A 27773-nucleotide genomic window follows, 5' to 3' on the forward strand; every position below is an offset into this window, starting at 1 on the left:
AGTCATTGATTGTACTACAATTTTAAGGTATCAACACAAGATTTTGTTTTCTGGGTCCAGCTTCTAATGTGGAACCCTTATCTTCATGGCCTAATTAATTGGCACCTAGTAGCTTATTACTTTAAATCATATATAACAAATTTCAGTCAGATTTGTTAATTTTAAGGTGTAAACACGAACTTTTGGTTCTAAGCTCCAGTTTTAATGTGGAGCTAACATGTTGATCTGGCAGTGTGCTAATTGGCAGAAAAGCAGTACATGTTGTATTGAATCATTTGTAACAAATTTTAACCAATTTTGATTAAAAAAACTAAGGTGATTTTAAATCCAGTGTATGACTTTTAATGTGGACCCCATATGTTTTATGTAAACTTATATATACGTTCCTTCAAAAAGATCCATGGTTCTTGTACCAAACCCGATTTTAAGGTGTCAATGCAGCATGCCTTAGGCCAGTCTCAACCTAAAAGCTATGATGATTTTTGTATGGCTATTAATTAGGAGGTCAACTAAGAAAAATGATGATGTGACATATATTGGGACTGGGGAAGGGAGAGAAGGTAATGGTTTCTTATACAAGATTCTAACGTAGTACAAGATAGAAAAAAAATATGTGATAGGTAGATGATATAATGAGAAGAAAAATGATTAGAACAAAAAGTTATCATGAAGAAACCAACCATTGCTAATATATATGGTTTCTATGTGAGTAATGATCTATATGATTTGTCAAGTGTGTGGAGACTATCTCATAGTTTCTGCCTGGGCGCCTTGCCTTTTCTTTTGTCCGTTTCTCTTCTCCAAGAACGGTAAAGGGAGAGAGGAGTACTAGCTGTGGACTGTTGCACGCGTATACGGGGACCAGCTGCATGCTCGAGAGACCGACGAGAGCTAGCGGCCAACCGGCCGGCCGTAAGGACATAATCTAGCTCCGGCAGTGGCATCAGCCCGATCGCTGTTAGCCTGTGTTATGCATGCATGCGCCCGGCTGCACAGAGAAAATAATGTCACAAAGCGGTTATTACTCTTTGCCATTCTGTAATTTGCAGCCGGTCTGCAAATCTGTTCTGCATTTCTGCAAGCTGCATGCCCCAATGAAACGGAAAACCTATTGCGTCAAAAACAAATCTGCAATTTTGCAGGCCGGGAGAGGCGCCGCCCAGAGTGCTGCCTTCCTTCCGCCACGTTCTGCAAATCCCAGACGGAGGAACTAGCTATATATCTCCCAACGAACTGATCATCAATTCATCATCAAAGATTAAAGAGGCCTCGCTTGCTCTAGGGTTGTTAGTTGCTAGAGAAGTAGTAGGTACGGGTGTAGGTGCAAAAATTGTCTACTGGTAGAACCGCGGGATGGGGTGGCCATTGTGATTAGTTGTTTCGGTTGTTGTGACTATATTGACCAGGGTTTACCGTTGTATTGTCATTTTACCTAGTCCGGCCGAACCTTTTCTTTTTAATATAATCGGTATCTCTTCTGCCTAAAATTCAGAATGGGTGAACAACAGACTAATTAGGCGTGCGAATATAGGCGTGTGAATTGGAACCGCATTTCCGGAACAGGATTATTGCACATATAACTGATCGAGATGCAATCGTTTTTTCAGATATTTTACCATGCTATTTGGAGTGGAAACCTAACAGCAGCTAGCCGGCCGGTGACACTAACTTGCTGTAGCTATCTTTAGTGATCCCCCACGTTCTGAAAAGGTTTATTTGCCTGTGCGCCCTGTCCACGAACAATTGGTGTAGGCACGAGCACTACTTGAGAAGGGAATAAAGATGGACGACCGCAAGGGCATATCTCTTGGTTTGCGTGGAGCTGTGCCCAGCACCCAGCAGGCTATAGTGTAAAATGGAGGGAAATAAAGCAGTCTGGATTAGCATCAGCCATCAGCCATGCAATGCAAGTCTACTAGAGGGAATGGATATTGGAGGACAAGATTGGGGAGAGATGGATTGGGATGCTGGTCTTCCCATGTGGGTGCTTCACTGCTTTTGGCAGCTTCATGTGGTTTTTTTATATTGGTTTTACTTGGCAGCTTGCTCGTGGAAGCAGCGGATTATGGATGGGCCAGCAGCTTCACATGCATGAGCAAAAAGCAACACCTACGCCAAGACAGTAACGAACAGCTCCAGTGTAAAGTGAACTCCATGATGTGATATTACATAGTACTTCTGGATTTGTGGATTGGCAAAATCTAAGAGCATGCCTGGTGTGGTCAACCAGCATCTACTGTATGATTAATTATATATCCAAGATGCTTATTATCACGTCAATAAAGAAAATAGCACATGGATGAACAGGACTCGATCATTATTTTCCTGCAGCATGACCTCGTGCACACACACACACACACACACACACACACACACACACACACACACACACACACACATATATATATATATATATATATATATATATTCCTTACAATTCCAAATGTAGGTGGTCGTTTAGGATATATGTAGTGACATAGTATCTAATGTGATACTTTTTGGCTCGCATTTTTTTCATTAAAACATACCATTCTGTATAGTAGAAATTATATAATGCAAAGCACCATGATGAATATGACAACACATCAACTATGTGTTATGAATCTATGTAACCTATAATATAGTGATAGTCTAAGTTAAAGTTTAACAGAAGAGAATACCAAAATGATATACTTTCAGAATCAGATGTAGTATACTGCAAAAACTCCTATGCATTTCACAAGGCATATTTACAATACGTCAAGTTTGCCAAGTTATCATAACTATGGTCCTTTTTACTAACTACCAAATATGATTATGTCAAAATTCACGTGCAGGGTTTTCTAGGCACAGTTCCCGTTTAAACATTAAACAAATGCTAACCATGTCATTTAGAGCACTCACAATGCAGACTCTATCATAGAGTATAAAATTATTTATTACCTCGAACAATGTGGATTTAGAGTCTAAATAAGACTTGGAGTCTTATTTTTTCTATCTCTTTCTTCAATAAATATGCTACCACATCAGCAAAATACCATAAATAATATGTAATTGATTGTCTTAGACTTTGTGATTGAGTCTTGCATTGTGAGTGTCCTTAGACCCTAAACGATCTATCTATTAAACGGTTTGACTATTTAAATGGGGGAATAAAACAACCTATGGAACATGTGTAAACATTATTAGATGGGCTAAACGCCTGTTCAGTTCACCATTTAGTCAATAGAAAGATTTGCGATAGAACACTGGATATTCAGCGACCAAATTGAATTGCAGCCACCTAACTGGCATTGATCATAAATATATGAGGGGAGTGGGATCTAACTTGCTTCCCATTTTTTTGGTTGTTAGAATACATACTTTTACTCGCATAAATATGCTAATTTTAATGGTACTATACAAACTAATCTAGGTCGCTTAACTCCATTCAAATATCATATATGGTCTAAGCAGTAAACAGAGGATGATCGATGTCTGTTTACTGTTTAGCGTTTAGAATAACACTATTTATAGATGGCAGAACTTTCAAAACCTGTTACAAGAGGTGTTTTTTTCATGAAACCACCTACAAGTCAATTTTTGTATGTTTTCAAATTACCTGCCAAATGCGTTTTGACCATGTATAGAATGTCTTTATCATCTATTGGTTGGAGGAAGTGTAATTTCTAGGCACTTAAACATATACCAACTGCTGCAGTGGGTACGTAGAGATGGGTTGACATGTCAATTAGTATATAAGATTACAAGTTACCTTACGTTCTAGAATGTATTTCATGTATGTGCAAAATCTTTACATGGCTTTAATATTTGTCTAATGGATCCCCCTGCTCCTTTTTCTATAGTCATGTACAGTTTCTGACATTCCTGGTTTTATTTATATATGTGTCATTAACATAAGAAATGGATGTAGTATATTCAACAGCACGCATAAAATAATATGGAGTTTTTAAGATAATACTGCTGCAGTGGGTACGTAGAGATGAGTAATGTTTCAGTAAGGTATTGTATGGTTTTAACCTATTTTTTTATATATAAATGTTTTTCATCTATAGATAGGTATGTGTTGTCATTATTTTGTCATCACGATTCACGCAGGAAAAGATCAAATCCATGCGGATCGATGGGCAAGAGCTTGCGATTGATCATATATCGCCGGCCGGCGATCACGCATCTGCGGCGGCCACGCCAAGCAGCAAGCTGTAGCTTTGCTAGGATCCCATGCACGGCTTTGATCGATAAGGCCGGCGCGGCGCGGTATACTAAAAAATCCCCTGTGTCCCCGGGAGACCAACTCGGCAGTCGGCAGGGAAAGCATAGGGCGGGAGGAATTTGAGGAATCATCAAAAGTGTAGTATGTGTAGCACGGCGATGTCGAGGGAAAAGAGAAAAAAGTGGCATGCAGTGTGTAGTGTGCAATTACATAGACGATGGATCTCTCTCCCTGTGCGCTGTGCAGCAGCAGCAGCTGCTGCTGACTCTTTTGTTGCCGAGCGTCGATGGGATAGTGTGAGGTCAAATCATCAAAAAGTACTCCTGGAAAAGCCTTCCCTTCTTTATAATTGCTGCCCTCCATGCCTTCGTCTCTCCCTGTCTCTGCCTATGCGAGGCCTCTAGTACATTCACCATCTTCAATGCACCCGTTCCGGCCATGAGCTTTTCATCGCGGCAAAGGTATCTATCGCGTCCGTCTACAAGGTTACGATTACTCCCTCCTACTGGCCACTACTACAGCAGGAGCGGACGGTTGCACCAGTTGGAGATGTGAGTAATACGTTGTAGCTATAGCTGGCTAGCTCTAGCTACCGGACATACTATAGCTAGGGCAACTGTTGCGGCCATACTCGACCCGCTGTAGCACCTCGGACTTAGTTCCTAAAAGTAAAAAGTTTTCGGTACTGTATCACTTTCATTTGTTTATGACAAATATTATCTAATCATGGACTAACTAGGATCAAAAGATTCGTCTCGTGATTTACAGCTAAACTGTGTAGTTAGTTTTTTTTATTTTCGTCTATATTTAATGTTTCATGCATGTGCCACAACATTTGATGTGACGGGAAATCTTGAAAACTTTTTGATTTTTAGAGTGAACTAAACAATACCCTCAATGGCGAACGGGAGGAGCGAGAGGAAGAAGAGGATCTAGACCTAGCTAGCTGATCGATCGAACCAACGACAACCTGCAAAAGGCTGCAAGCATCACATGCGAATGCAGAGAGTAGGCCGTGTACATACACGCATGGCATGTACTAGAAGGAAGGAGCATACACGCGCGTATACGCATGCAATGACGAGCTGTACTACTGCATGCCTTCACATCGATCGGCCGATCTGCAGGATGCCCTCGGCCGGCATTTCTCTGCTACTGATTTTTTAGACAAAACCGGCCGGCGATCCTGTGTGTGAAGACAAACTAAAATGGGCTGACGACTGACTGGTTAGCGCGTGAAAGGCTGAAAGCAACCTTGCTCACGCACACGTCCCTTTCGCGCCTCCCTTTCTTTAGGTTTTTTCCTTGGTTCTCGTCCCGGCGCGTGGCTCCTGGTCGCCTGCTCGATCGTCGTCGTCCTCAGCTCCTCCATCCTCCTCTCCGTCCCCCCACCTCTGTCGCGCCCTGCTGCCTGGCCGGCCTGCTGCTGTGCAGTGCTCTAGTGAACTGCTACTGCTCCTGCTCCTGCTCCTGCTGTGCCGCGGCTGCTGCGCTGTGCCAGCCAGCGCGCAAGCTCTCGGGAATAACGATTGAATACTGCTGGGACTGGGATCCATCATCCAACGGCAGCGCCAGCGAGCTACGAGCATACTACTATGCATTTTCTCAGGTCACTGCGTGATCTAATTTTCACCACCGGCGGTGGGTAACTCATCTTTCGATATATTGCCCGTAGCTGGATAGGAATAGATTAACGGTAGACAGGAGTATACTCTACGTCAATTTTTCTCGTAAATTTGAGAACGAGTGGCCTTATTACCTCCGTATATGTATGGTCTTCGTCAAATTAAATTCATCGTTTGTCAGGCGGCCGTCTGGAAAACTTTTGGGTGCTCCAGTTTTAATGCTGCACTGTTCACTGATTACAATTTCCCTCATAGCGACTGTTCACTGATTACGGCACTACCATTACCAGGCACTTCAGGTGTGTACTGCACTCAGCACTCCTTTATTAACACAGGAACAAAGTGAATCGTCTCAAGCAAGCAAAACAACCCACAGTAGTCCATATGAGTACACGTCACATTGCCAAAGTAGATATAACAATTCAAATGACGATAACGACCAGCGATTTTTCTTAGTTTGGCTGGCTGTTTTTTGGCTGATGATTTGTTGTGAGAGAAAATATTGTTCCATGTGTGAATGTGTGTCGGTGAAGCAAGAATGCCTTTACCAATGGTCGCTTATATATAAAAATCCTCACCTTTAATCTTATACTATTAGTAATTAGAGGCTCCAAAGGAGTTTTCCACCTTGAGAACTGAGTGAGTCCAGCAGGTTAGGTCTTTTTTGTGGTGAAAGTTGTTTAACTAGGTTAAATCTTCGACTTAATAGGGGTGTGCGTATTTTTTCTAGATTTAACGATAAGATTATTTCAGTGGCAGCACTCGTCATCAACCAGGTCCGTATAATAACTTCGTCAATCTCAAAATCGATTGGCCGAGCATCCTAGCCTTTTAGAGGTGCTTACAAGAGTAGGGTACGTTGTGTGCACAGGTTCATAGGGGAGTGAGTACGCATGCACTTATATGAGCATCTGCTTCTATATTTATGTTTCAAAAAAAGACTCTGCATGTTAATCCTCACAAGATGCACTATAAGCAAGAAACATAAACCCTATAAATTCTCATAATAACCAAGAAAATCTAATTCTCACAATAATCACATTCACACTCAATCGGATGATCACTATCAAGTGTATGTGATTTAAAGGGCTTCCAAGCACACATACACAAAGCCACCAAGCCCAAAGGATGCTCAGCAACCACTCCAATGCTGGCCAAGACTTCTATTTGTAGCCCAAGGGGCTAAAAGAGCCATTGCTCAAAACCCCTCTGCGCAGGGTCTGGACTGGACCCTCCTTGGCCGACTAGACCCGCACTGTTCATAGGGTTCGATCGCCAGCTGACACCATGTGTGCCTACGTTGAACTGATATCGCTCATCTCCAATGGCTATCTCAGTTCGGGTGCGAAGTCTTCAAACTAGACTTCCTGGTCGAGACTGATCGGACTCACAAGTTCTAGGGTTCGGTCGACGTCAAATCCACACCGAGAGCTCCCAAGAGCTCTGAACTCGGTGCAACATCACCGACCAGACCCACCACCGTGGAGTGCAAATCACCTGATCGGACTCACTAGCTCCACGGTCCGGTCGACATCAACTCCACATCGAGAGCTCCCAAGAGCTCCAGACTAGGTGCAACATCACTGACCAGACCCACCGCCGTGGAGTGCAGATCACATAATCGTGCCACATCAACTCCTCTCTTGAGCACCCTACAACCGGACATGCAACACTAGGTCTGGATCTACACGCCCCTAGGGTCCGGATCACTCCACGTAGCAGTCGCCGCTAGAGCCAAGCAACTAGACTCCTACGCCTGGGTCTGTGTCGACGGTTGATAACGTCAATTTTATTAGAACTTAAAACTCAAAGGAAAATATGAAACCATATTAATCTAGGGTTTAAAGTGACAATTTTCACAAGTTTTACATATTCTGTAATTTTCATGGATTATTTCAGAAAGAGCTTAAAAGAGGGATTTAAGTGCCAATTAACCACGAAACTTATCCGCGGCGGAAGGAGGACACTAGAGGGATCAGGAAGACTCTAGAAGACTCTCAAAGCAAGGGGACCCTCTATGGCTAGGGTTTGGCCTCCCCTTCTAGAAGCTTTCTCCACCGCCTTTGAGGAGTCATCTCGGTTGCTTGTTAAGTCGGTTTCATCCAACGGCGCGCGTTCACCCCACCAGGTTATAAATAGAGGCATTTCTTGAGCTATGGAACTAAATAACACCTGAAGCAAAGTTTGACGACTCAAAAATAACATCTCCTGAGTTGGAGGACCGGGAGGGATGAGACCTATTCTCTACTAAATCCACTCATGAATTGTATTATTGATCTAATAATGCCACACTAACTTTTGGTCACGTCATTGTTTTGATATCTTAGGATAGTGTGTTCCTTCATAGAGAAATCATTTGAAATTACTTTTAGCTTTCTATAGGCAGTGCACAAGGAAATCACCAAGTAAGTTGCACTGGTACAGCCGAGCTTTCCATTGGCGGTTCAAGAGGCATTTCTGCTAGCGGTTGCTGGAACAGCCAGTGGAAAAGGCCAGTAGAAACTAACTAATAAACAAGCGGTTACCTGGAAACCGTAAGTGGTAATCAACTTTCCCTGGTGGTACATTTTAGTGAGCCGCAAGCGATAATACCATTTTCACGTGCAACTAGACGCTAGTATAATTCTGATAACCTTGTCAGTTCTATAAGTCAACCGCTAGCGATAATGCCAGCTACATAGGCGGTTGGTTACATCAAGCGCCTGTGGAAAGAATTTACCACTAGCAGATTTGCACGCTAGTCGCGTGTGAAGTCTATTTCTACGGTGGCAGTTTGTTGGACAAGCTGCCTTAGGATTTTTTTTTGCACAAGCGGTGCTTTTGATCGACCGTTTGCGGTTTCGAAGGTCAGAAGTTCTGATCCCTATCAGAAGTTCAAGATTATATATAAATTAAAATCATAGTGAGTTATATCTTAGGCAATTATAAATATAAATAAATGATAGGAAGTGTTTTTCTTTGTAGGAAGTGTAATGGCAGATTACAAACAATTATAAATCCATAATCATCGTACCCAAGTGTCAACAACAAAGTTTTCCACTCATTCCTTACTAGTTCCCATGACTACTCTAATAATCCTCATGGTTCAGCTGTAGCCTGTCAATATCAACCATTGTTTATGACTCTTAAGTCTTAACACACCTTTTTGCCATCAACATATCATCAAATAAGTGGTCAAAATCAACATATGCCTAATTTTTATGTCATATTTCACTTGGTTCCACTTGTACATAGAGAATTGTGAGTGCAGGGGCAAAATAGGTATTTTTAGGGCAAAACAAGGCGAAATCAACTAGAATGGAGACAAGTGGCATACTTGGCACGCTGCCAAGTGGCGCCCGCGAGCCAGGAGGTGGCGCCCGCCAGCCTGACTTCGCCAAGTCAGCTCTACCATGTCACCGATGTGTCGCATCACTCTCCCAAGCGTCCACAGCCATCAAAACTAAGTCGCTTTGACATGGACGGCTCAGGGATAGCACACAAGGATTTTGCCCAACCTCCACTTCCAAATGGCATGGTTGGCACATGGGAAACGTTACACCGGCGTGAGTTACTGCCTCTAGTCGCCACTAGACCATGGGATGGCAAAGCGGTTCAATCAAATGGCGGCCGCCACTTCGGGCATGGCGTCCGCCACTCCACTCAGGTGCCCACCACTCCTCAGAGCTCCCATAGTGCCCCCATCACCTTCAGCCTATAACCCCCCCCTTTCGGGTCACTTCGAGAGTAGGCAGGCTCATGTGATAGTTAGACTCCTAAAGTTAGTGAGTAGCTAGTTGCCTCCCATGGAAGAGGAGTTAGAGAGGACAAGAGGAGAAGTCAAGAGAGGACCTGTGCTTGTCAGCGACCTCTGCTTCCCTCTACTCCATGCTTCTTCTTTGGTAATCCTATCAACCTTTATTATCTCTAAGTACTTATTTATTCCTATTTATGTGATTGTTTCATTGCTTGGTTAGAGTGCTCTAGTTCTAGGATCTGGATTAGAGTAGTAAGTGCGTAGATTAAGCGTGGTGCTTAGGCTATAACTTACCCTTGAATATGGCTAGGCCTTCGGATAGCTATGGTAGCGGCAGGTGGTGACAACCCTGCTAGCCTATGTATTCCACCACGTTGGGCCTAGTTCTTAAAACGTAGAGCTCATTGTGCGTCGTGCCTAATCAACCCTCTTGGGTGAGTTTAGGACGCATACGCTCATAGTGCATAAGTCAGGAATATATATAAGTCCTTAGTGTAGTGATGGTGGTGGACCAACCCTAGTAGTTAGCCTCTATACCTCTATCCCCATAGTCATCTTTCCCTCTAGCCTTTAGATCACTTCACGTTCCTCGTGGATTCGATAACCCTAAGAGTACTCCTTAAGTGAAAAGCTACGACTCACAGTCGTGCGCTTGCGGTTAATTTTGTGTGCCACCCGAGGTGTCAACAACCATATCTTGGTACTCTGGTTTAGCTAACTCGCCATGAGGATCAAAATACTTTCCATCTTTGTCAATATCAATTCTCATAGGACTATATGTTTCTATGCATATGACTGTGGCACCTCCTCGTGAAAAGGAAAACTGCTTGGCTTGTTTTATTGAAGTTAGGTTGTGCTCTGTATGCATATTTTTTAGCTTGTCACATAGGATTGCATGCGAAAATCTTTCTATGTGAAAATCATGCATGAATATCTCTCTGCGAAAATCAGAAGTTTGGTTCACCACCAGCATTCTAATTTACTTCAGAAATTATGGTTCAATAACTATAACTTGTTTTTAACTTTGAGAGCACACCACTAATCCAAATCTTCGAAGCCACCATGCACTAAGCGTCTCACAAAACACAACCATATGCAAGAAATTAAGTTCTCTATATCTAGCTAGTTTTAACCCGAAAGTGAGAAAGCTTAAACACTAATGCAAAAGGAGTGGCAGTACACATACTGACCTTCTTTATTTATTAGCCAGCACCTCCGCGATCGCTAACCTTCTTCGTGCCCCCATATTTTTGGTGTTTGGAGCTCCATCCAAGTCGCCAGAAATGGGGAGTGGCCGGTACTCCTGAAGAGGAAAATTGCTAAACTGTTTGTTACAATAAGTTCTTGTTATTGGTCAGTCGACCGTTGAAGATTGCAGGGAGCTGACATTAAAAGCCAATAGTGAAACATGTCAATTTATACAAGCGTTGACCAATGACAGGCGCGAGTGTAAACTCATTTATGTAGGCGGGTGGGTAAAGAAAACAAGCAATGAAATGGTTCAATTTATACAAGCGGTTGCCCAACAAAAGCCGTCAGTGTAAATTCATTTATACAGACGGTTGGATAAAGAAACCGCCAATCAATTTCTACAAGCGGCTTCTCCATGAAAGCCGGCAGTGTAAATTGTTTTTGCAGGCGATTTAGTAAGGAAAACTGTTAGGACAAACTACATATTTTTCTAGGTGGTTATCTTACAAAAACACCTATGTAAGTATGTTTACACTGGTGGTTTTTAGTCGAGGGCCCACCGTTTTCTTTCTACTGGCGTGTGTTCGTTTCGAACCAGTAGAAAAATTGGTTGTACTAGTGTAGGGTTACTTATGCTTAGAGAAAAGTCGAGAAGGTTATATAGCAACCTACATTTGAAGCCACAGAGAGTAAGCGTGAGCCGAGCCCTACCTAATAATCGAAAAAAATTCCAAGATATATAATCAGGAGATAGTATATGTGTATTGACTTAATATCATGCAAGCGTCCCACAGAATTTCAAGCGACAACATGATTCATGACGGGGAAAAGAGATGGGCAGATAGGATTCCCAACATTGAGTTGCTTTTGAGACCAAGCAGTTTTGCAGTCCGCGCGCATGTAGAGATTCCTGAACCGGTGCTTATCGTAGGAAGAAGTAGGATATACTTATCGTCAGCCGTAATGTCTCGGAGAGACAGGCATACACGCACGTACGTACTAGGGTCATTACCTTTACGTAGGTATATAGGAAGTACCTGGTCGCTCGGCCCCATTTAAGCCTGGGTTCCACCGTACCGTACCGTGCCCAGGAAAATCGAGCCACGGTCAGGCTTTTGTCTCGCGAAAACGCTCCCGGTTATGCGACGAAACACACCCCGCGCCGGACCGGTCAGATCGATCGGCCGGCCACCCTCACATATACTACTCCTCCTATACGTGTGGTGTGACTGCTCTATATATCAGCTGGCCTGCGCGCGTGGCGACACAACGCGTCCAGGCACATTGATGAGAAAGACAGAGAGACGTACCACACGACACACGTATGCTACGGTGCGCCGGCGGCCGGCCGTCGATCGCGCTTTGCTCCGTATATCCCGCGCACGCACACGAGTCACGTACAGCACGACACCGATCGGTCGCATGGATGCACGCACGACCTTGCGTGCCGTCGCCCCTCGCCCCGGCGGCCGGGCTGCCTGCCGATGGATGCATGCATGGATGGATCGCGCGCGCGGGGGCACAGGGGGGACTAGCTAGAGCGAGCTGAGGCCGGGGAGACCGCGCGCATCGTGGCACAGTTGGGCCCGGGGCCCGGGCGATCCCCACCACTCATCCCGCTTTTCGCAGTCGCCAACACAGTCTCGAGATGCCGACCGGCCCGGTGCAGTGCGCGGAGCCGGCCGGAGACAGGCGAGGCGGACCGGTAGCGCTTGGCGTGTTGCTTTGCCGCCCGTCGTCAGTCACATATACCAACGGCTCTCGCTCGCTTTCCTGCACCTCGCTCGCTTTTCCCTTTGTCCAGGGGCCATATATCCACCACACTGTCCGCGCCGCGGTCCACACCCCATGCCGTCCTCCTCCTCCTCCTCCTCCTGCCTGCCTGCCTTTCCCTCGCCGCTCGCGGCAAGATCCACATGCAGTAGTAGTAGTAGTAGTAGGAGTAGCAACTAGCAAGCAAGCAAGCAAGCAAGAGTAGAAGCCTTGCTTTGGGTGGGTTGGTTGGTTGTTGTTGCTGCGTGCTGTGGGCTGTGGCTTTCAATCAAATCAGGAACAACGACAGATCCGAGGCTTTCTCGAATCGGGCAGGTCCATCAAATCAAATCGCAAGTTAGCCAGCCAGCCCACAACGCAGCTAGCTAACCATCAAATCACACTCATCAAATCAAAGGGGACCAAAAGGATATCTCTGGCCTCCTGCCCCGGCCCTCTCCTAGTAGTCGTATAAAATTCCCCTTTCGACTCCCCCCGCCCGGCCTCCTTCCTCATCCGATCTCTCACCACGCGCCCTCTTCTGCTACCTGCTTTGCTTTGCTTTCCCTGCGATCCGTTCCTTGCTTGCCCTAGCTAGCCGGATCGAGCAAGAAGGCGAGTCCTCGACGACGACTCCTCGCTCCATCGCTCGTCGGATCGATCGATCTTCTCGACAGCGTCAGCGCCTCAGGTGGATCAGGTGGTGGTGGGAGCTAGCTGCTACATTTCGGTCTTACTTGGAGATCGTATCATGATGTCGTCCTCGTCCTCGTCGTCGGCCGCCTTCCCGCTGGACCACCTCGCGCCGTCCCCCACCGAGCAGCTCTGCTACGTGCACTGCAACTGCTGCGACACCATCCTCGCCGTACGTGCATGCGGTGGCGCCGAGCGAGTTCGAGCGCCCCACCCCCACCTACCGACACACACCCCCGCGCGCTTCTTCTTTGTTTGTGTTTGCGCCGCCCGGCTTCTTCTTGTTGACGGCCGGGGCCGGTGTTTGTTATATACTACGTATTATCCATTTCCATTCTTTGTGTTGATCGATTCAGCTGTCTATATAGGTCGGCGTGCCTTGCAGCAGCCTGTTCAAGACGGTGACGGTGCGCTGCGGCCACTGCGCCAACCTACTCTCCGTCAACCTCCGCGGCCTCCTGCTCCCGCCCGCCGCGCCGCCGGCCAACCATCTCAACTTCGGTCACTCCTTGCTCTCGCCCACATCCCCGCATGGCCTCTTGGTATGTATGGACGAAACCCATCAGTTTAACACTTTAACCTTCTGCTAGTGCATGTTAAGTTTCGACGTTTCTTCGTCCCTAGTTAGCTTAATCTAGTACTCAAAAGTTTGCAGCTAGCTAGCGCGCTCATCAGAGCCAGCCTCAGACAACTGAGGTCAGATCAGTGAGTGTGTGTGTGTGTGTAACTTGCTTCTTTGCGCATGCAGGACGAGTTGGCGCTCCAGGCGCCGAGCCTCCTCATGGAGCAGGCGAGCGCCAACCTGAGCAGCAGCACCATGACGGGCGGCAGCAACAGCAGCTGCGCCAGCAACCTGCCGGCCGGGCCGATGCCGGCAGCCAAGCCTGTGCAGCAGGAGCCCGAACTGCCCAAGACCACCGCCCCGTCGGTGAACAGGCGTAAGGACTTCTTGTTCTTTCTGTTTCCGATCCGATCCTTGGATTCCTGATCTTCTCTGTCTCTCTCTCACCCCTCTTTTTTTTGGGTACTTCTGCATTACTTTTCCGAACCAAGGGTATTAATCACTACGCTAATCAAAGGCTCAAAGCAAACAGCGTGATGTGTGGAGGGGGTGAACTCGGGAAAGCCGTGCAACGCACTGTTTGTTCCTGGGAGCACAAACACCGCCCTAGTTTCCCGTACATTTTTTTGTTGTTGTTTTACAGTTTTTTGCATTGAGTAGAGGGGAACGCAGACGCCAGACCACCGTGTTCGTGCAGTCTGCTGGAATAACAATAACAGTTTTTTTATTTGTGCTTAAAACTGGATGGATGACAACCCCTTCTTATTGCGTGCAGTGTTAGAATACATATACAAAAGCTAAGGTTAAATTACATGAACATTTTTCACCATGTCCATGCGTGGAACATACATAGGGGGTTACTCTATTTAAAAATATAGGACCTTATCGGGATCGATGGAAAGCCTAGCGCGCGAGACATACAATCATGTCTTGTTGTAGGCAGAGGTTGCCCATATCCATCGCTCTTCATCTGTTGCAAACAGTCGGCATGCAGCATAGTGGAGTAGTTGCTGCTAGCTCTAGATAAGCGTACCCATTCTGCCATGTTTCCTATGGATGTGCATGCTGTGTGCTGACTCGAATCTAACCCTACAAATCTAACTTTGCAGCTCCGGAGAAGCGGCAGAGAGTCCCGTCGGCATACAACCGGTTCATCAAGTAAGATTTTTTCCCCCCTGCATATAAAATGCATGCATTTTCCCTTTACCAGTTAGCTCTATCATATGTGCCACCGTATCCTGCTCCTGCATGCTTGCTCATCTATCGTCTTCTAGCTAGTAAATGTGTGCTGCTGGCTGCGTGCACTGCAGGGACGAGATCCAGCGCATCAAGGCCGGGAACCCGGACATCACCCACCGGGAGGCGTTCAGCGCAGCCGCAAAGAATGTAAACTTTCTTCTTCCTCCCCAGACGCACAGCAGTAACAACAACTATACTCGTGGCTAGCTTGCTGTCTGCGTGTCTTGTGATTTGACCCATCACTTTACAATGTCAGCATGGACACAGCGACAGCATGTGTCTGGTGCTGGCTGCTTGTGCCTGGGTGTGGGCTGAGGCTCTGTTTGCTGCCCCACCGGCACAGCCAAAGCATACAGATAGTGTTCGTTTTCAGTATTTGCTTCGAAGTACTCTATACTAATGCGATCCTGATTTTGCATTGTCTTCCTCTCATTTGTGTTTGTTATCAGTGGGCCCATTTCCCACACATCCACTTCGGCCTCATGCCGGACCAGGGCCTCAAGAAGACCTTCAAGACTCAGGTATCAAATATAAAACTGACATTGAAAACCGTAGTAACTCGATGTATATTTGTATGTCTCCAAATCCTCACTTGACACTTTGACAGAATTCAGAGCATCCCCAGCAGCAACACTATATTATTACCATATATAATATTATATATATGCTTCTCTTGATGAGTTTAATTTAGTAATTCAATGTTTTGTACTTTGTAAGCACACACCCATCTTAATTTTAGCGGTTTCCTGGGCTGTGATATACAGGATGGCGCTGAAGACATGCTTCTCAAAGATGGACTCTACGCTGCAGCGGCAGCGGCTGCAGCAGCCAACATGGGCATCACTCCATTCTAGCCGGTTAGGCAGGCATGTTCTGAATCTGGCACGCAGAGTGGCTATCGCCCTTGTGCTGCATTCTAGGGTTTCATCTCAGATCTTGATCTCAGTATCGCGTGTCGTTTAACTAGAGTATTTCCAGTTTGAGGGTAGAAATGGAGAATCAAGTCAGAACACCTAGGCCACTGATGATCCGATCGATAGGTACAGACTTGATTGTCTCCTCTCTATTTCAACAATCCCTTTCATTTCATGTTCTCTCTGTCTCTCTCTTTTTATTTTTTTGTTCCTGGACCCCTTCAATTCGCCTGTAGAAAAGTCGTTGTGCCTCCTCCAGTCCCATGTTTGCGTCTGTTCATCAAGGACATCTTTTTTTACCATGGAGAACTAGTTCGATCGGCATCTGGTAAATCTGGCAACAGTGCCATATATATATATATATATATATATATATATATATATATATATATATATATATATATATATATGTTCCTTCGTGTTCTTGTCATTTTCCATGTACTGCTACTATGTGATTTTTTTTCAACGTGTGGGTTTAATTGCATTCATTTGCGGTTAAATTAGCTGTCAATTTGCACAGTCACTATTGTCCGGACTCCGGACAATTCAAAATAATAGTCTATATTAATAGGCACAATTTCTAATGAAAAAGGGATTGCAAAATATAACATAGGTAAATAATTTTAATTTGACTTGTTTGATCCACATTGCACTGTGCCCTTGGGAATGGAATTCAGAAGGAAAAACAAATTAAGTTCACCAAATGAACTATACTGTTTAGGGCTACTTAAGAATCCTTTGAAAGTGTACAATTCAAATCTAACTTAGGAATAATAATTATGTTTCCCATGTTAATGAAAAAGTGATCTGCAAAGTAATCCATATGGGTGATTAGATCTATATATATGCACCATTCCCTTGGGAAATCAAAATTGAATGGAGAGTAGTCGAACTAAATCCCCAAAATAAACTAGCTATATTGTTTAGTTCAATAGTGCATAAATCATTTGTAAAAGTGCGTCCGAGTATCGCCCCCCTGCCCACAAAGTATTTTCCGCTTCAATAATTAAAATTTGTGAAAAAAAAATCATCAACATTAATGCAGGAAAATGGAATTTGATTTCGCCTAATGGAGTAATTTATGCAGTAAATCACAAACACAATTTTCAACTTCTCCTAATGATGTGGCTTCTCCTAGTGTTTTAACATTCAAAATTTAGTACAAACTTTCCCTATTAAATCTCTCCTAGTGAGGATTTCCTAGTGCTATCGTTTTATTACTAATTAAAAACACTAGGAGAACTCCACCATTTTAGTAGTGAATTCTAAAATATATCATCTATAAGACAATTATATGTACTTTTCCATTTTGAATAGGAAAAAAATGAATGTTTGTTCTTCTTTTTATTGGGGAAAACATGTTATATTATGTGTTTACAATTTATGTTTGGAACTGTTAATGAGAATATTTTATGTGGTCATTGGAGGAAGAGTGTTCCCATACGTTTTTAATGATTAGGTGGCAATACACACATAATACAAATAGCAACACGAACACAACATCTCATTCATTTATTTTTATGCTAGGAAGCTAGGAAAAGGAAACTAGTATTCAAGCTTTGTAATATGCTATACTAGTATTCAAGCTTTGTAACAATTCATCCACAAATGTCAATTAAATGCATTATAACGGATTGTGGTTGATCCAATAAAGTACTCATCCTATATATTTTCATACCTTTTTTTAGATAATGAAAAGGATTGGGCTTCATCTCGAACCCAAGAGAATCAGACCAATTTTTTACAAAAGTTGAGGAACATATAAAACCAAACCCACTCAAAAATCAATCCTTGATTTCTAGCACCCGTCAAACTTGAGAGAAGGTCCTTGATTTCATCACACATCTTTGCAACTGTGACCAATGTCATAGCTAGTGTGTTCCTTTTGAATAAAACCTGCAAGAGATTTGGGTTGGCATTTCTTCTCAAAAACCATATCACTTCTTACTGCAAGTTTTAAATAATTACTTAAATCGTCTACCTCTAAGCCCTCTCTAGTATCAATTTAAAAACGTATCAGTGATCTGTTTAGGTAAAAGAAGAAGAAAAAATACGCAACTAATAATAGAAGATCACATATATAAATTTTTAGGATATGGGAATAGATTATCTGACCTAATGCTCTTAGACCTCGTTTTGTTCACCCCAAAATTCAAAAAAAGTTCAAGATTCTCCGTTACATCAAATCTTACGGCACATGCATAAAACATTAAATATAGATTAAAAAAAAATAACTAATTGCACAGATTACCTGCAAATCGTGAGACAAATCTTTTCAGTCTAATTAGTCTATAATTAGACACTAATTATCAAATACAAACGAAAGTGCTATAGTGCCTAAATCCATAAAGTATTTGGATCGGCCTTAGAATATCACATAGTAGGAGTATATGTGCTCCTAGTTATTAATAATTGGCTAATTGCAATGGTGTACATGCATGGTCCAACCTGCAATGCAGTCTAGTCCGAAACGTGCCAAAATCAAGCTGTTCCAAAGTCCTGATATACTGCTGCCCGGCCGGACCGGCCGGTGGATCAACCCATGCATCCGTCCAGTGACCATGCATGCGTCGAGACAGAGAGCGTGCTTTCTGCTTTTGTTGTCTCCCTGGACGAACACGTACATACGTACGCTCCCGGCCGGGCGCGGCGCGGCCCAAACAACGAGGGTTGTTGAGAGCCGAGAGCGAAGCTACAACTGCACGGCGCGCCCGGAATATCCTCCGGCCTGAGCGAGAGCAAAGGAAGAAACCCGCCGGCGGCCAGCACTGCCGCCCTGCGGCGTGCGTGTGCTTTCCTTGACGCGACGGGTGCGCGCCGTGATTTCTGTGTACGAAGTGTCTGATCCACCAGCGCGATGCATTATTGCGGCGGAGCATGTCGGAGCGCGTCGCCTGCATCTGCGTGCCCATGAATCATGAGGCTGCGCCCCCGTGACGTGACTACTGATCCCCGGCCGGCACCGGCTGTCACACGGTCGTGCTTCCGATCGAAGCGACGCGTGCGCGCGCGGGTCACGCTCACGCCTGATCGTCGCTGATGGGTCCTTCCTTGGCCGCTGTAGCGCGCGTACGCGTGCCGGTGCCCGTGGCGCCAGCTACTGTCAACTTTTTCTTTTTCTTTTTGATCGGGCTACTGTCAACTTTTGAGTTAAAACGTAAAAATCACCACCCTGTACAAATGAATATATAAGTATGGTTGTTCACATAAATAAAGTATTTGCATTCCTTTCGCGGGCCTTTTGCGAACCCATGCCACCAGACAACATTCAAGCCCTAAACCCCTCAAGCCCACCAGACGACATTCAAGGCCCAGTATCTCAAGTCAAGATAATGGCCTCTAGTTTCGCTGGGCGCACACGTCTCTGTCCGTCATCCGTAGAAGAACGGCAACTGACTACGCATCTACTGTAGGCCTGTGCATGACGCACGGTAGCAAATCCCCCAACTACTTCGCTTGTTGATCGATCTGTTGCTTCGTCAAGCGTCACGGTGGACTGTGTGTGACCAGGACTTATACACCATTCGTGCGTCGCACTGTTGGACCGTGACCACTGTCTGTAGCTGCTCAGCATTTTTCTCTCCATATACTGTAGGTGAAGTGTCTGATATCCTTCACGAAACTCCTACGAATTCTGACTTTCTCAAAGTGATCAAAGAAATGTAGCCTAGCTGTCGCAGCCAGAGGACGCGTGTTCGTGGTGGAAATTAAAACGTAGCTGGAACTTCGTGTTACTTGACGATTTCCGTTCTCAAATAACATGACATAACTAACACGATGAAAGGTCATATATGCACACCATATTCTTATTAAGATTGCCAGTGTTATGGGTGCCTTAGTCTTATCTTAATAAGAAAAGAACCAAGGCACTCATAACACTGACTCTTATTAAGATTTTGTTTATATTTTTAAGATTTGCAGGTCTTTTTTAGACAAAAAGTGAAAGGGTGCCTTGGTCTTGCCCAACAATGACTCTCTCTCTTTCGCGCGCGCTCTCTCTCTGGGCTTAGAGTGCCAACACCTCATCCATGGCCTCACTTGGCCTAGAACCGACGGTGCCCACTCCAAGGACAGAATCCTCACTGCTGACATTGCTCCCCTGCAATTCGACACCATCCTCCACCTCTCCATAACCACAATGTACGATCACACAAAAAGAAGAGGACCGGCCAACCCATGGTGGTGGACTACAATTAGGAGCAACGACGAGCCACCTAATGTCAACAAAGAGAAGGGGCCTTAATTAAATCCTCAACGTCTATTGTGTTAATGTTTTGGGCTTCAAAGTGGGCCATGGGCCATGGCCATGGCAACCTCAGTCCACAACAACATAGTTCTTTCCTCGATAGTCATGTTGCAATTTAGTCATGCCACCAACCTTGTTGAAGATCTCAGGAGTCGCTGCCTCACTAGGAGGGAGAAAAAAGAGGGGGTGGTAGGTGGGGCAACCGCGACACCCTGTCTCATGGATGGCTTCGCTCTTGACAGTTAGTGTGGTTTGCTTTGGGAGTTTTATTTTAACCCATTTTAGCTCATATTTTAAAAATAACCTTACTCATATTTTAATTTCTAACCCTCACGTGTAATGATTATGTGCCCATGATTATATCTTGTAGTTTTGGTGATTGAGACAACAACACAAGTCTAAGACTAATGTGTGTTAAAGATGTGTTAAACGTGTTATAATAGGTCCTAGGGATGCAAGTTTAAAGTTTGATCAAGATCCAAGTTAAAATGGAGAACAAACGACAAAGATTCTTCATTGTAGCATTCACTGGATTACTTGATCAGGCCCGTCAGATCATACGGTGGGGTCCACTATGTCAGCCAAGAAGATAACGATCATCTAATGATATGGTGAAAATAATGTCCCAACTTAGGGGGTACAAATTGGTAGACATTTGGGCCACTGTCGACAAAACAAACCCTAGTTTGAGGGGTAGAACTATGGTATGGATTCTCAAAATCTAGTATCACCAGACCTAGTTACTCTCATGTCCCAACTTAAGGGTACTAATTTGTCGAGTTTGGTAGTTCAGATTGCAGGCTGCAACTCACTTGCATGAAGTAGAAATCGCTAGTAATCACCAATTATCCATAGGCGGTAAATTTGTTCCTAGGCCTTGTACACTCCACCCATCACACTATAGGAGTTCGCTAGGTTTGAAATCATTACCCTTAACCTTAACCATAAGGAGAGGGATGCCTAAGGTTAGGCTTGCAACTAGAGTGAAGTCATAACAAGATAGTCTTACTAGAAGGTGTGGGTGGATTATCTCATTTTCAAGGATAACTAATGCTTCTGCTTATTGAGTATTTTGAGTTAACCTTGTTTCACGCTAAAAAGAATCCCCTTTTTATATCTACATGCCTCTATGTGGTGGCATGAGAATGTCAAAAGGAAAATTAGCTTGACGGTAATAATTAATTGGTCAATCTAAAACTATGTGCTTAACACATGTAGCTAGAATTACATTGTTCTTGAGTGAATGAATAAGTGGTTGCCACTGTCCGCAATCTTCTTTAGGCTACTAGAGCGACAATCGATACTTGCTCCAGGAAATTCCGGAAGCTCTGATGCTAAGGTTATAAGCTTATCATTGATCTATTTGTACACGGGAAACTTCTTTTCTTAGAAGTCTACGTGATGAGATTTTTTTTTCTCTGCAAGTTGTCGTAGCTTTCATAGAGATTCCAAGACTGAGTTTAGGTGAAAATGGAAGGAGCATATTTCTATTATTTATTAATAACTTAGCCATCTGAAGCTAGCATAGACACGTGAAGAAACATTAAGCCTCAAATGGCAGCTAGATCTCTGTCAAATAGTTTTTCAAAGCTCTACTATTCTGTAAAGTATTTTTTCATCGTAATTTTAAAAGTTTAGGCTAAAGAATCAAAGAGAATCATTTTCAGCCATAGAATCACTTCTCTCGAAGAATCAACTCTCATAGAAAATTAAAATCCGATTGAGCTCTATCAAACAAGCCCTTCCTTAGTCACTCCTTGGTGACACTACTCCTATACGATACAGTATTATAACAAACGGAGCAGCATCCCAGGATCATCCACTCATCTAGCCCCTTCTCTATTTCCAAATTCCAACATGTGCATCTGGTATACCGTATACCTTGTCGCGACCCCCCGAGTGTCAGGTATTACTTTTCCCTTTGGCATGTTCTTTTCCATATGTGACGGGGATATTATTCGTCAGGAGAGTATACGACGGGATACTAGGGCACTCACGATGTAAGACTCTATCACAGAGTTCAACACATTTAATTACATATTATTTATGGTATTTTGCTGATGTGGCAGCATATTTATTGAAGAAAGAGGTAGAAAAAAATAAGACTCTAAGTCTTATTTAGACTCCAAGTCCACATTGTTCGAGGTAATAAATAACTTTAGACTCTATGATAGAGTCTGCACTGTGAGTGCCCTTGGGGGTTTCACCAGGATGTCATGCACATTTATTAGAGCGCCATGTCAGCAAAACTGCACTTTTTGCATGAAACGAAGAGGAGAGAGAAGGAAGTAGTTTCACCATGGTGAAACTCCGCTGGCGTTGTTTCCCACGCGGTGAAACAGGATGAAATCCCCATTGAGGACTAAATCGTTTCACCATCTTGCATGTGATCCAATCATTTTGCAGTAATTAAATGCTTTGCTCAGCCTAGGAAACATCAAGGTGAAATTCATGCATTGTAGATGTTGTTTCATTGATGCTCTGTTAGCAAATTTGTCTTGAAAACAATGCATTGAAACGGACCATTGAGACCGGCCCTTAAGCTTCACAGTGGCTTCATACAGAGAGCGATGCCACCGGTCGTTGCAAGATGGCGGCACGGGAACCTAAACAGCACCCCGGCCGCGACAAACATGTGGCCCGGAGAGTGACACCTCGCGCGACTTGCGTGTTGGTGCCGCCGGCAGGAGCAGGAAGACACCGTTGACGCCCGGGCCGGTCGCGGAACGAGAGGCCCGGATTCGAGCCGAGCCGAGCCGAGCGTGGCGACAGGCGACCGCTGGAAATCCAGTAGAACTGGCAGGCGCGGGCGGCACGAGTCCTGCGCGATGATGCGGACGCGAAACGGCCTCGGATGTAAACGCGGCAACCAACCGCCTCCCGAGTCCTGAGTTCCGACCCCTCCCCTCCTCCGGCCTCCGGAGAAAAACGAGCGAGCAGATAGACAGACAGCAGCAGCTCAGAGCTGCGGTCTGGCCGTCTGGGGGAAGAGACCGACGCGCGCGCATCCTCCCCGCCTCGCCTTGCCTCGCTCGTGTGAACGGACAACCTCCCCGCCTCCCTCGCGCGGACGTGTCCGTTCACACGAATTTTCTGCGTCGCCACGTCGCCGGTGCGCGGTAGCGGTAGCGGTAGCGGCCAGGGCAGCTTCTCTTCTCGCCCCTTCCAAAATCCCGAGCTTTTTCCCCCCGATTTCGACCCTCCGTTTTCCTCCGCTTCCTCCTCTGCTCCACTGCTTCAGGAATATAGATAGTCGGAGAAAAAAACAGAGAGAGAGAGAGAGAGAGAGAGAGGAGGCAGGGGGAGTGGAGGGGAGGGGAAGCACCGAAATTCCGAATCCCCACCTCGCCGCTCCCACCACCGCGGATTGCGTCGCCCCGTTCGATTGCCCAGGATGAGCACCGAGCCCGGGGAGCTGCTCGGGATCGACCCCATCGAGCTCCGGTTTCCATGTACGTGTCTTTTGTATTTTTGTTTCCTTCGTCGCGGGGCGGGTTCGATTGATTTCCTTGAAATTTTCTGATTGAATAATCACCGCAGCTTCGATAGATATCCGTGGAAATTTTGATGTGCTGTGTCGAGCTTCCATTCGATAATTTTCTATGGGCTGTTTCTTGGGTTCATTTCTTTTATCCTTTCTGGGTTCATTTCGATGATTTTTCTCTGGTTTCGTAATCCGCAGTCGTCCTGTATTGTTCTTTTGTTTCCTGATTTTCTCTCTGTTCTGCTCCCTGAATCATGCAGTCGAATTAAATAAGCAGATCTCCTGCACGCTGCAGCTGACGAACAAGACAGACAAGCAGGTCGCGTTCAAGGTAAACGAATCCTTCCTGTGGATTCTCGGGCAGAAGAAGCTATGTAAAACAAAATGGTACCGTAGAGATTAAACTTGTGCAACATTGCGACTGTAGGTTAAGACAACAAGCCCGAAAAAGTACTGTGTTCGGCCAAACAATGGCATGGTGGCACCCCGGTCCAAAGCTGATGTTGTTGGTAATTTAGTGGATCGATCGCATAATTATCATCACATAACTGGCTCTATTTTAACATCTTAATTATACTGACCGTGAATCGCTTGGGTTCAGTTACAATGCAAGCGCAGCGGGAAGTGCCGCCAGACATGCAATGCAAGGACAAGTTCCTTGTGCAGAGCGCCATTGTGGCCAAGGAGATCATGCCAAAGGAGGTCACTGGAGACATGGTAATAAGTCACGTTTTAGTGTGTTTTGTGATTCAGCGTTTTATATTTGTAGTTTTCTCTGTCCAATTATTATGACTTAGAGGGAGACTTTCTTTATCATTTTATAGAGGTGCCCCTTCTGTTCACTAAAAAAAATCTTAATGATGGATTATGTAGTTTACCAAAGATTCAGGCAATATAGTGGATGAAGTGAAGTTGAAGGTAGTTTACTTAGCGCAATCGTCCTCTCAAAGCGAGGGATATGAGGATGGTAATCTGGGCAGTTTGAGTTATCAAGAGGTAAGAATTTGATTTCAGAATTGATTGTTATATAAGTAGTAGATTTCGAAAACCTACAAGTATTTACACTAAGGTCGCAAAAAAAATTCAACTTTGGGGCATATTGCAGAAACCTAAGTTGCAGTTTTTCTGCAATAAGATGTTTTTTTAATGCAATCTGCAATAAGATGTCAAAATAGTTTTATGTTTTTGAGGAAGTTATTGCTTTTTGCAAGATGTCAAAATAGTATAGGTTTCTATAATAGGCCCCAGAAGTTGCAGTTTTCAACCCTTGTCAAAATACTTTTTAGGTTTTTGAATTTACTCTTCTATAATTACAGCATGTATTTCATGATCTACACCAACAATTTACTGTGATAGAACACTTGGGCTTATTCTCTTGTAGTTCCTGACTATAACATTTTGCACTGATAATTGATTCTCTCTCCCAATATCCACCTTCTAAAACTGAGAGTGGTTCTTTCTTTGCAGGAAACAAAAGAACCTAAAGAATCAGAAAAAATAATCACTGAGGTGAACCTTTTTATATAAAACTTGTCAAGCTGTACCTACTAAAGATTCTAGATGTAGTACTTTTGCACTTGAAATACTCATACCTCAAAAGTCATCAAGTTTGTAGCATCAGCACGTCATTTGCTTAAATATTGCACTGAAGTAGATGGAGTTAACCATTGCTCTAAATGTATCACTTGAGCTCATTCTGGTATCTGTCTGCCACTGGATGAAAAATATTGAAGATTCAGAAATTAGAGATGGTCCGTCTTAGATACTGTTTCTAAATGACATATCCTATGACTAGTCTCTCAAATAGCATTCAATTATAAGCCCGTAGCATTGCTTCAAACTGTTAATTCAACTTATGGTCTCATGTATTAGCATTCTACCTGTATCGAATTCTTGAGCATGTCAGCAAATTTTTAAAAACAAAGCAATCGAGGCCTTGGCCATGGATTCCATCAGAGGCTTGACATGGTCTATTTATGCCTTTGTAGCCATTTGCTTTGATTTCGAAACTGATGGAGGAGAAGAATTCTGCTGTTGAACTGAACAACAAGCTTCGACAAGAATTGGTCAGTACCACATTGGTTTTTTGCTTATTATGCAAACTGTTAATAGACTTGCAATTCTGTTACCTTTGACTGTAGGCTACATTTAGCTTTTATTTTCTAGGCTAGACAAAGTTGTATTATAGCTCTGTTGATAGCTTGTGCATTTCTCTACAGATAAATATCAGATTGTACCCTTCCTGTTTGTACATCTGTTTTACATGGGCTACATATAGCCTTGTCCTTTTTGTATCTTCCATCCCTTTCTCTCGTTCTCCTTTTAGTTCCTTTTCCTTTTCATGATTCCATCAAGCGTAGAACTACATGTGCAGATTCACATGATCCCTCCATCCACTTTTATAAAGCATATTTTTTATCTGAAGTATAACTTCCTAAGGTTAAGAAAGAGTGAGGGAAGACATTATGTTAAGAAAGAGGGCCATTGATAGACTGGCTTAGTAACTCCTCAGTGAGTTTTGTTTGTGTTCTGTCTTTTTCTCGGCCGAGTCCTGGAATGACGATTTGTACATAAAAACCTCTATTTCCTACCTTAATTGAAGGGCAGCACTCCTGCCATTACTTTTAAAAAAAACTTTCTAAGGTTTGACCAACAACTATATCAAATTATATGCTTGTCTAGTGTACAGAAGTTATATCAAATTCCTATTTTAAATGCTTCTGATATGGTTTTGATCCTGTAGCAATTAACGTATAATATAAGAGAAATTAAAGGTTAAAGTTACTTCTAAAACTATTGTGTACCAAAATATGCCTGCAATACTCTTTGGATGGATTACTGTTGCATTGCTTCCTGCCACAGGGATACCTGAACACTTGGATCAATTTCAGTGGCAGGGCAGATTTATTCTGATTATAATTTTATTGGAATTTGACAGGACCTTCTGAGGCGAGACATCAGCAGGCAGCATGGTGGTTTCTCATTAGTTTTAGTACTGGTGGTTGCTATTCTGGGAATACTGCTAGGGTTCCTCATGAAGAGATGAGTGCATGTATTATTTATCTGGTTGGCTTTTTCTGAATTAAACAAAATTGTATGTGCTCTCTGTATGGTTGCTGTTGTACAACTCAGTGGTCTGTTTATCATAGGATCTGATGCCTATTGTAATTTTCTGATTCATATTATAAACTTTAGCCAAACAATAAGTCATAGTTACCAACACCAGCTGTTATCAGCTTGCAAGCGACTTGAGGTCTTGAGGTGTAGCATTTTGGTTTTTGAAAGATTTTGACTAATTGTTGGCATCCTTTTGCACATATAAACAGAATGGTTTCTTTAAAACTGTGGTGATATATATATTCTTTGTGAATTGCGTGAAGTGATTTACTCATTGTTAAGAGGGACCAAAGTACCAAACTCATATTTAGGGTTCTGCTACAGGTTGGAAATCAATAAAGAAAACAAAAGGTGGAATTTTTGGGTACTCGTGGTACTTGATTGACGGCCTCCTCTCAGTAACTATTCAGCCTTTCAGCTTACGTTTAACAAAGCGTTAAAATGCCCATGCTAATACAATCTGAATTATAGACATCTCATGGTACTTGATTTATCGCCTCCTTTCAGTAACTATTCACCCTATCAGCTTCCATTTAACAAAGCATTAGAATGTCCAAGCTAATACAATCTGAACTATAACACAAAGCATCAGAATATGGCATACTAAGGTTATGTTCAGTTCATCTCAGAAAACTGTTGTAAGCTACATGCTGTGAAAAAACTATAGCGGTTTGGTTTAAAAAAAAAACTATAAAACCTACCTTCCTTTTTATCCCCATTGGAACAACTATAAAACATCTCTCTATTTCTATCCATTTGGAAAAGTTGAAAGACAAAAGTAGGGTTTAAGACGTTGCAAAAACGGTACATGTTTTTGGAAAACCAGCTTTACGTTCCACCCATTTGGTTGGCTTTATGCTTTTTGGCAGCAGAAGCACTTTAAAGCTAACCTAAACACAACCTAACTTCAGAGACACGAAAGCTCCTACCTCCACGATGTTCAAGTTATCACGTAGTACACATCAAACTTGATCGATAAGCCCGCACCTCTCAATACCCTAAACGACCAACTACTACTGTTG

The 27773-nt window shown here is 43.8% G+C and overlaps 2 protein-coding genes across 3 annotated transcripts; both read left to right on the forward strand.

Moving 5' to 3' along the window:
• Nucleotides 12547–16228, forward strand: LOC8075170 (protein YABBY 4). Its single transcript, XM_002452807.2, has 7 exons — nucleotides 12547–13361; nucleotides 13558–13731; nucleotides 13938–14127; nucleotides 14861–14909; nucleotides 15062–15137; nucleotides 15440–15511; nucleotides 15755–16228. The coding sequence occupies exons 1-7, from the start codon at nucleotides 13248–13250 to the stop codon at nucleotides 15842–15844; spliced, it is 765 nt and encodes a 254-aa protein (XP_002452852.1). The 5' UTR covers nucleotides 12547–13247; the 3' UTR covers nucleotides 15845–16228.
• On the forward strand, nucleotides 23081–26976 carry LOC8075171 (vesicle-associated protein 1-2). Of its 2 annotated transcripts, XM_021460420.1 has the most exons (8): nucleotides 23085–23602; nucleotides 23895–23965; nucleotides 24062–24143; nucleotides 24236–24351; nucleotides 24508–24630; nucleotides 25102–25143; nucleotides 25623–25700; nucleotides 26573–26976. In XM_021460420.1, exons 1-8 carry the CDS (start codon nucleotides 23545–23547, stop codon nucleotides 26678–26680), a joined length of 678 nt encoding a protein of 225 aa, XP_021316095.1. In that variant the 5' UTR covers nucleotides 23085–23544; the 3' UTR covers nucleotides 26681–26976. The 2 variants fall into 2 exon arrangements, with proteins under 2 accessions (XP_021316096.1, XP_021316095.1); XM_021460421.1 differs by lacking the exon at nucleotides 25102–25143 and having other exon boundaries at nucleotides 23081–23602.

This window comes from Sorghum bicolor, chromosome 4 (genome assembly GCF_000003195.3).
Source record: "Sorghum bicolor cultivar BTx623 chromosome 4, Sorghum_bicolor_NCBIv3, whole genome shotgun sequence".
In the NCBI taxonomy this organism is placed as follows: domain Eukaryota; kingdom Viridiplantae; phylum Streptophyta; class Magnoliopsida; order Poales; family Poaceae; genus Sorghum; species Sorghum bicolor.